Raw genomic sequence first — 10,467 nt, 5'->3', positions numbered from 1 at the left:
CATAGCAATGTCCAGATCAAATAAAAGTAAACCAGAAAATAAAATACTGACAACAATTTTGAAACCATAAACAACTATTGTACATGCCTTCATGGTGCTCACTCAACTTAACACCAAGATTATTTCTTGCATAACCAACCAATTAACTTCATCGACAATGTAGTAAGTGTAACATAGTAAACATATTGTTCTGAGACAAGAAACCACATGTAATCAGCACGTGTGGTTTAAGTTAAATGCAGTGCTAAGTAGTCTCCAATCTAGTCTAATAACTTTTCTTCCATTTGCCACAGTTTGTCCTCAATGGCATATACTGTTCAAACAGGCCTCTGTTAGCGTTTCATCATGCTACAATAAAATAGAGTCATGTCAGTATTAACTATTCTGACACAATTTTGTTTGTCTTTCATCAAATGTAACTTGACTATTTTATGTAGTACAAACAGTAAGAACAGAGGTGAAAGTTATCATACATCGAGAAATTTTGGTGATAATGATATTTGGCAAACTTGTTCAAAATGTCTATTGCAAATTTTTGTAATTGGCAAGCAAAGCCAGCCTCTCTCTTGTCATGTCAATTAAAGTCGAGATATATTATGTATTTATATATTTATATATCTATATGTGTATCAATAATTTTCCTATGGATTTACGGAACGAAGACGGATCAACATAACGACAATGTAAGATAACTGCAATTTTTACTGGGCAACACATGTGCTAATAATTGAATCTAGGATCCCCTTTCAAGGGACTGACTCTATTATATTTCTTGGTGAGAAGAGTGAAGTGACTCTCAATTTCGCTTCTGTACACGACCAGGGAACAAAGAAGACTGACGTGTAACAAAAGTCATGAAAAGTAAAAGTTCAAAGAAGAGAAGTCTGTTTTCTAAGTTTCCGTGTGTTAGTGTGACAGAAATTATTGCTATGCAACCATTGTTATGCGACTATGCGACCATTGGTAAACAACTAGCTAAGTAAACAAGTGCGATGATTGAAGCGTGAACAAAGAAATGAAAGACAAAACTAGAAAAAGAGCAACTGAGTCTGTTTTCTGAGTCCCGCATTTGTTTGACAGAAATTATTGTGACACAACCATTGTTACACCATATGTAAAGACAGAACACCATTGCTCGCCAAACACAATGTTAATGAATATTTACTAGTTATCAATTTGGAGATATACAAGTTCCATCAACGTATGATGTAACCAGGTGTACAATGTGTTCTTTTCTTCTGTGCTCTAGACGACACTTTTATGCAGGCATTATACACACATGAAACAGAGACAGCCCAACCAAGTGAAAGTCCATGAAAACCAATGCGTTAGCATCACAAGCAACAGAACAGATCCAATTTGCTTGAAAGATCACTGCTATTTTTGCAGCACAAGGAAACTACTTGTTGCTGTTTATTAATCCACTAGCAAATTAGTTAGTGGATTAATTTAAGGTGTTATATAAGTCATGCCTTGCAGCAGTTCCCGTAGTCAAAAAATGTTCCGTCAAAACAAATCACAGGGTACTACTGTACCCTGTATAAGGATTGCCCCAGTGTTGTGGGGACATGGTTGTCTTTTTGCACGCCTAGAAAAATAGTAAATGAAGACTAAAATTTCTTAAAATCAATGGAATGAAATGTTGGTACGTTGCGTATGCTATCCTAATTTGTTTGGTCACTAATCATCTAACAACCTAGAAAACAGTTGCTAGTCTTGGAGGTCCACATGCCAATTTTATTCTTCTTTCTTCTCCACGGATACAGTATCTCTTTTTGTACGCTAAGTACGGCAGTGAAACTTGGAAAACACTTTTGAATTACCGGAAGTCTATTCTTTTCAGAAAAGAATGTTGAAAAAATTAGTGTTTCTTTTGACAAGCAGATTTGATCCAACGACTGCCATCAACGCTACTGCACGGCTCAGGCCTATCACGAAGCAGTATTTGTGATTGATTGTCCGTGGCAACCAGAAACAATGAACAAAGCACCAATCAACTAGAGAAATGTTCATACAAAGTTTATCGCCAGAACTGTGTAATTTGATCATGTTTGATTGTCAAATCTAGTCTGAAATTGTTTGCAATCTACGTCGCAGACAGGAGCAAAATGACAAGTAATTACATACACGTAACAATTTATGAGGAAACCCAACATTTGCAACGCTACACCAAATTTTATTCTAACTTCCATTGCATATTCACATGCACTAAATTATACACGCACAGAAGAAAGAGCAATGCAAAGGCAATAAACTTAGGATCCATATTCGTGCAATGTGCGTTACCATGGTATACCATCATGTGACCGTTAAACCTCTCTGAATAATGTTTAGCAAAAGCTGTTTAACTTTAAGTTTACATTTAAACAGGTTTAATTAACGCTAATGGAAACGCGCTAAATCTTAAACATGCTTAGACTTCAACAACTTTGAAACATGTTTAGGCCCTAAAGGAGACTTGTCTTAAGTTGCACTTTCGCACTTCTAAAACTTACCAAACTAGAATTGTTTAAAAATTTTCCCTGAAAGAAAGAAATAGATGTAGAAATTGTATAAAAATTAATAGAAACAAGATCTATAGATAATGCGAAGCAAACCAGACATCACTATTAAATCCTTCCATCCCCTACATATTACCTTTAGTGGATTGGAAGGATTCAATAATGATGTCTGGCTCTGGATCATATTATCTATAAATCCTGTTTCTATTCCTATTTATACAATCCCTACATCTATTTCTTTTTTCAGAGAAAAAGTTTATAAAATTCTAGTAACTATAGAACTTTGAGACCATTGCTTCAATCCAGTTGAAACTCGGAAGGAAGGTAAAACAAATCAAAACAAGGGATTACACTGAACATGGGGAATAATGGGCGTCTACTCAAATTTAGAGTCACATGTAGGTCATGCTTGATATGATTCTGCAACTCTTGTGCAAATCCCACAAGCAGGTGTTTCGATGTTCGGTGTAACGTTTTAGTTCATCGGTTGCCCTTCTCATGCAAAGTTTTAAAGCTTTAAATCGACATCTCACGAAGCGCTATTGAACACATGACACATGTATCTGCTACACAAGACTTCCAGATCTAGTGAACGACTTTCCTTTCGCTTTTCTTCACAACAAGTAAGCCTTGTTGACACTGGGCACAACAGCAGAGCACCAGATAACAGTGCAGGTCCACCAAACCGCAATCGCAATCCTTGAACGCACAAAGAATTCGCGTTCTTCGGTAATTCTGGGAACGATGCAAACACGTTCAGCATTAAGACGCATCAAAAAACTTAAACGATACTCTGTAGACACAGAAGAACAGTAGCTGTTGCTGCAATGCAAACAATAGCCTGACGTTAGGTTACATAACAGACCAATCGTGAAAGCCGATGACTTACAATATCAATCGTAATTAGTCAGAAGTGCGTCAATACAGAGCTAGCGGTTGCTACACAACTAGCAGTGTTCGTCAAATTGGTAGCCCGGGCGCTCCGGACAACCACAAATATTGGATGGGCAACCAAAAATGCATCTGCAGGTAGCCCAGGACAACTACGCAATGTTTGGGCAACATAGCTGTTCTTTGCTAAGATTCAATAGTTTCTGTTGTCGATAAAGCGTCATACTGTTTTTTCCTAATGGTCTAGCTAGTCGTGTAGTTCTATCTTCGTTTCTTTGTAATCAGCAAGGGTGAAGGGTGTGACTACTAATAGCGTCTACTGTTCTCAGTATCAATTACAATACTGGTCTAAGTAGGTCATGGGGCAACAAGTAACAACAACTTACGGGTGCCTTGTGATGTAAGCTTGTGGCAAATAGCCTTAGCAGGTGGCATCCATTATGAAAACGTCTACCCATTGGCTTACTGATGTCAACAGTTGCTGTCAGCAAGTATATTGCTCCTACTTTTCTAGATATTGATAAGTCATTGTAGAGGGCACGTAGATAAATCCTGTAGATAACATAAAACGTTTGATTTGTTCACAGTCACAAAACTGGTTCTTACTGTAAATACACTGTACAGCTACATACCAAGACAGCAAGGTCAGCTTCCTAGAAGCTGACGTGACTTCAAATTAATGGTTTCCTCTCTTGTGAACTTAGTGGTTGTGATTAGTAAGTAGAGCAAGTATTGTAAGTTCCACAGCTGAAGCATAGTCCTTTGTTTTATGATTGTTTGCCATTCTCTGCTCTTGGTTGGTTTTGTTCTTCTTCTTACTTGAGACTGTGTAACTAACATCACGTTACAAGAAAAGCTCCTAGTAATTATCACCCACCCGACCACAATTATATAATAGGCAACCTGATATCACATGTAGACCCATTATGCTCCCTCATGTGGCTGACTCAACCGGATGATGACTGTGACTCAACCGGATGACTAGAGTCTAGGGTATGCACTGAGTATGGGGCATGGAGAGATAATGATCCAGATGGTCTATGCCAAGCACACAATCTATATAAGAACACAGTTTCTAGCACTAGGATTAGAAGTAGTAGTTGTTACTGTTCAGCAAGCTCAACACGAATGTTAGTAGTGGGGTATGGCTGATTTTTTGTTTTCAACTCCCACCATTGGTAGCTTTGAAATTGATCACGTTGCTACTCAGTTACTGCCAAAGGATGCTCCTGACAATTCAGTACCAGTGAAAGTGCTAGGAGATGGTAACTGTCTCTTTCGGGCTGCAAGCATTCTAGCTTATGGCAAAGAGGACCACCATGACCAACTTCGTGCTGCTGTGATGACAGAGGTAGATGATACAAAAGTCTTCTCTTCGTGATTCATACATTGCTGGCCTAGAAGCAGAAGTGAGATTATGTTCAAAGTTGGGTACTTGGTGTGGCATGCTTGAATTAGCTGGCTTGGCTACTGTCTTTGGACGCCCAGTACGCTCTGTCTACCCAACAAAGTTTTGCTTTGCTTGCCATGCTTTCATGAATGCTACATTTTATCCTCGTCAGCTAGTGCAACAAGAACTGCAGCAGGAACAAATCCCCGCAATAATCATGTGGTCTTGCATGACAATGTCGACAGGAAACTCACCCAGTCCAAACCATTTTGTGCCCTTGGTCATCCCAATGACGGTCTCAACTGGAACCAAAGGAAAGTCAACGACCGAGTCCTTTGCTAAACCAAGGAAACGCCTCTCAGCAAGAAATAAATCTTCTCATCCAGTTTCAAAAAAGACAAAGCAACAAACTTTGTTTGGCTTTGTAGGACTAGAAACAGAACAATCTCATGTGAAGATTCCATCACCTGAACATTCCATCTCATCACTTGATGAAAGTAGCCACGCTCTACATGACCAGAAATTGCAATTACTAGCAACCTCACCTACGGCAATAACACAGGCAACAACAACAACAACTACAACAGCATTGCAATTATCAACATCAGGGTGTTCTCTTTTGCCAACTATGAAAGGCAAATATGATGTTGAATATGATGCTGTAAAGCGACAGAGAAATTTTGTTTCGACATGGAGAAATCAGTACCCTTGGTTACAAATATGCGTGGAAGAAAAGTACAATGACGGCAGCGTTCGTCCTGATTTTATGCAATGTAGAGTCTGTGTAAACAATCCACTCATTGCCGACAAACGTAGTGCATTTTTTATTGGCTCAACGAACTTTAGAATAGATCCCATCAAGAAACACAACTTGTCAAGACAGCATATTGCATGTGTACGTGTGGAAGAAATGCGAGCAGGACCAGTGAACGTCGAGATTACAAAGATCGGAGCTGGCCTTCTTTCTCTTCATAGCAAAGAACGGCAACGTTATCAGTATTTGTTTCGCACAGCATACGCTGTTGCAAAGAAATGCAAGCCTTTTCTTGATTATGAGTACATTTGTGAGGTACAGCAGGCCAATGATGTTGATCTAGGTAAGAACTATCTGCGCGATAAGTCTGCAGCCTTGTTCACAAAGTATATTGCTGATGATCTAAGGTGCAAGACTGCTGATAATTTAAAGCAGTGTCACCATCTCTCCGTGATTTGTGATGGATCAACAGATTTGACTGTAGTGGAACAGGAGGTTGTCATGGTTCGCTACATTGATCTTACAACTGGTCGACCAGTGACTAGGTTGGCTGCATTGATAGAGTTGAAACACGCTCATGCAGATGGAGTATATACAGCGCTAAAGGATGGTTTGCGAAGAGTTATTAGTGAACAACCCGAGGATACCCTCAGGCTCTGTACGCATGGGGCCAACATTGTTTGCGGGAATTTTGATGGTGCTGCTGTCATGATGGGTGCTCGCAACGGTGTCAAAGCAAAGCTGGTCAGAGACTATCCTTGCGCAGTTGTAATTCATTGTGTTGCTCACAAACTAGAGCTTGGCATTCTTGATGCAGTTAAAGCGGTTCCATATCTTGCAGAGTTTGAAGCAAGTATTAAGGAAATTTTCAAAATATATCCGTATTCACCTAAACAGCAACGAGAGCTGAAACAAGTTGCATCTACTCTTGACGAAGAGCTCAAGTCCTTTTCTGATATCAAGCAAGTTAGGTGGGTTGCTAGTAAAGAGCGGGCTCTCAAAGCAATCCTGCAGAACTTGTCATCTTTAGCTGCCCACCTGGAGCATATGGTTGTTGGCGCCGGAAACAGTAGCGAAGAGAAGTCTAGAGCTCGAGGTATATTAGATACCATCTTGAGTCTCCGTTTTATCTTTTGGATTCACATGATGCTTGATTTTCTTGCGATTGTGACTAAAGTCTCAAGAAAATTCCAACAGAACGACATTGTTTTAATTGAAGTGCCAATCATTATTGATGATTGCATTGATGCTTTACCAGACCTTCTACAGCAATGTGGAGATTATCGTAAGAAGTTCAATGCTATGTTCAATGCACATGAGAACACATTTGGTACATTGCAACTTAGTTCTCGGCGATCAACCAGAGGTGGCATCCATGCTAACACTGTTACCACTGTCGACTTAGATGACGACGCAGAGAAGTTTGTGAAGGGTGCTTTGTCATATCTGAAAATGCGCTTTGGTTGCTTCAAGAATCCACCATTGTCACATTTCGCAGCATTAAACTTTAAGAAATGGCCATACGATGAAACCGAGAGAAAGAGCTTTGGTCATGACGACATCAGCGGTTTAGTTAAAGCTTTTGAGTTAGCACTGAAAAATGCCAGCTGCAATGTGGAAAGTGTTCGCAGTGAGTGCAGGGAAACTGAAACGCCGTGTAGCCTCACTTCGAACCTCTCCTATACTTTCAGTCTACGCTGATCTATTGAAGGTGAATTCAGCAACCCTGACGGTGACCTCTCGAATATTCTGCACCTTGTGCACATCATGCTCACTATGAGTCCCAGCACTGCTGAATGTGAACGGCAGTTCTCAGGTAAAGCAAGCCATGGTACATTACATTGGTAAATTTATGCTCTATATATTTGTTATGTGGTGTAGGCATGAAAATTATAAAGGCCAATCGGCGATGTCGTCTACAGCAAGAGACATTGAACGACCTTATGAGGGTGCATTGTGATGGTCCAGAATTTCGGAAGTTTGACCCTGATCCCGCCATAAATGCTTGGATTCTTGGGTCGACTGGTTGGCGACACGTTCATGGTCATCGTCTTCCCAGAAAGAAAACAAATGTGAAAAGAAGTGACGGGTCTGATGGATCAGACAGTAGTTAGGTCTACCTTTATGTTGCATATTGCAAACTAGCTGCTAATGCTTAGAGCATAACACCTCTTGCAGTTACTGAGCACTAATAACTATTTCAGATCGTCTCAATTCTTAGTCTAAATTTCAAAATAGGTAGTCTATGTGCTTTTCTTATTATTAAAATTAAAGGCAGCAACATATGTAGATGTCATTATGGATACAATTAGACATAAATTCTTAATACCCAAAATATTTTGGCTATTTTAATTGGCTAGTAAATTAAGCAGCTTCTGCACTTTTATGACGGGCAACCTAACATTTTCCCGGGCTACCAACACATGGGCACATGGTAGCCCAGGGACAACTAACAGGTGTAGCGATTTGACGAACACTGACTAGTAACAATCACACTCAATGTTGCACATTTGCTTTCTGTGCAAGGTTTTAATAAACTAATACAAAAGCATATAGATATGTCTGAGGTAAACAGCACATCCTACAGGACAGCTGTACTCTTCGTTTAGCTAGAGCATGTATAATTCCTGTACATACAAAAACGGCGGAGTAACCAGACAAAGAAATGGGCTGCTGTTGAGTAAACCTTCAAACATGCCTCCTTCTTTCTGCCACAACTTTTCGCATTGGGGGAATTACGAAGAGTCTTTGTGAGGTAATGTTCCTAGACAGATTAGCTAATTTTGAGTGTATTTTGATCTGGTTCAATGACATCTCAAATTTGACCGTGTATGGGGGGGGGTGTGTAGACTGCCACCTTACTAAACAGCAACAAAATGACATTAACAACTAAAAAATGACAAGTTTGGCTGACACTACAAAGTGTTCCTAACTGCAAAACTTCCTAGAACCAGTCATTGAAAAAATTCACCAACACATTATTCTCCTGACAAACAAAGCATACATACCTCTATTGAGTTGTCTGGCATTTCTGTAAGACTAGCAGTATAGGTAGTGTCAAAAAGAACAAAATTACAACAAGGGACCTAGAGAAAGTAAAAAAACCAATTAATATGAAAGTCTTACTCAGAACAACCAAATGCTACAATTACTTGGGATAGCGATACAGAAGAAATCAAGCAAAACCCCTGGAACTTATACTCACTCTCACCACACAATATGGTAGTTGGCCTTGAAAGCTAGAAATGTAAGAAAATCGCATGTTAATAAATCCTAAGGTTTCAAAGCAGCACTCACTTGAAAATTGACATCTGGAGAGATATGTATACTATAGACATGTAATAGTTTCAAGTTGTTTCCCAATGGATCCAAACTCGTTGCGTCCTGTTTAGTTAACGAATGAATATATGAGCAAAGTTGTACAGTAAATAGTGTACGTATGCATGTACGTGCACACACACACACACACACACACACACACACACACACACACACACACACACACACACACACACCACTTTTAACACACCATTGTACAAGATAAAAGATATCATCATTATCAGTTAATTTCTCATCTGACCAAGTCTTTGTGATAAGCATGTGCAGACAGTGTAGACTCAATATTTTCTCTTCCAGCACTGCGGCACTCCAGCAAAGCCTCTTTAAATGACTTGTGCAATGAACACAGTTCATCTGTAGCAACAACTGTAGATGACTTCGTTCCCTACACGATAAGCTGATTCAACCACACAACATATGGTAAAAATCTCTCGCAAACCAACATAATATAACACCTCCCCAACACTCTGTCAAGTGAGGTGAAACTGTCACTAACATTTAAGACAATCTATGTAAAATTACTTTGGTGTACTGCTACAATCTACAAGAATATTGCTGTCTACGGATTGACTAATATTAGTAATACTGTATTTTTATAAAATGTCAATCGTCTAGCAATTATCTTCAAGATCTTGAGGCTGTGAGCTGACCACAAACCCAGAGACACCAAAACAAAAGGATGGAAACACTACCGCTAGCTGAAACTAACCCGTGCCCGGTGTCTTTTTCTGACTTCCCGGCTTCTGCTGTAATTCCCATACAGGCCGCCACTTGCACAACACAGCTACGTTGTAGGGGATTTTGCACTGTTAGGTCAAAATACGTTGGTAGACCTTGTTCAAAATCTGGATGAAACACATCACTAGGCCTGGACATATCGATGCTATACTGCAAAGCTGTTTCCATCGGCAATGAGGATTGTCAGTTAATAAAGCATGAAACAGAATCTCATACAAAGACCAACCCTAACCCTAATCTTTCTACTATATATTCACCATCCGAAGGACCAATAGATGTAGATTAGTACCTGAAGAAGAAAAAAAGTGACAAAACACATTTCCCAAGTTTAAACTGTATGTTCACAGCTAGCAGTGGTCTAATTTTAGAACCTTCTTTTAAGTTTAATTGAAACGTTTCAAATAATTAATTAAGTAGCAGTTCCACATACAGTAAACGTGAGAGGGTTTACTCGGCCTTGGTATAAACATTGGCAAAACCAAAAATTCAATGCACTAGCTGTAATTTAATTAATTAAGCTGTACTTGCACTTTAATTAAGCGGTCTACTGAATTGCCTGCAACACCGTCACTTTCTTTGCTTCATAATATGCATTAGAACATTCATTAAATTCAATTCCCATCATTTTCAAATATCACTAAATAAAAGGTTACAACTTACAACAATATAACATTGACAGCGTTTAGATTAATTAATTAAAATTATAGTACAAACCTCGCTCTGTGGCTCGACTCGTCGATAGAACGGTAAAGAGCAGCTATCCCTTCTAGCCTTTTTCATTTGGATTGGTCGCAAAGAAAACTCGTAGCAGTACGCGTTGATACCCGAATCTAGCGTTGCTGCGGAATTTATCG

At 39.3% G+C, this 10,467-nt stretch overlaps 1 protein-coding gene across 3 annotated transcripts in view; it reads right to left on the bottom strand.

The window, feature by feature from the left end:
* Positions 1 to 10,464, bottom strand: part of LOC134185966 (ribonuclease 3-like) — a 42,284-nt gene extending 31,820 nt beyond the window's left edge. For all 3 annotated transcript variants that reach the window (XR_009970883.1, XM_062653858.1, XM_062653859.1), the window contains exons 1-5: positions 10,328 to 10,464; positions 9,117 to 9,260; positions 8,834 to 8,920; positions 8,689 to 8,775; positions 8,545 to 8,622 (exon numbers count right to left, since the gene is read on the bottom strand). Coding sequence is in view for 2 of the 3 variants with exons in the window: in XM_062653858.1 (XP_062509842.1) it covers positions 8,545 to 8,622; positions 8,689 to 8,775; positions 8,834 to 8,920; positions 9,117 to 9,260; positions 10,328 to 10,393 (462 nt within the window). In the remaining variant the exon portion in view is untranslated. The remainder of the gene's footprint in view (positions 1 to 8,544; positions 8,623 to 8,688; positions 8,776 to 8,833; positions 8,921 to 9,116; positions 9,261 to 10,327) is intronic.
* Between the last annotated feature and the right edge of the window lie 3 nt (positions 10,465 to 10,467).

Source organism: Corticium candelabrum, chromosome 10 (genome assembly GCF_963422355.1).
Source record: "Corticium candelabrum chromosome 10, ooCorCand1.1, whole genome shotgun sequence".
Taxonomy (NCBI): Eukaryota; Metazoa; Porifera; class Homoscleromorpha; order Homosclerophorida; family Plakinidae; genus Corticium; species Corticium candelabrum.
This window is presented reverse-complemented; position numbering and strand designations above follow the sequence as displayed.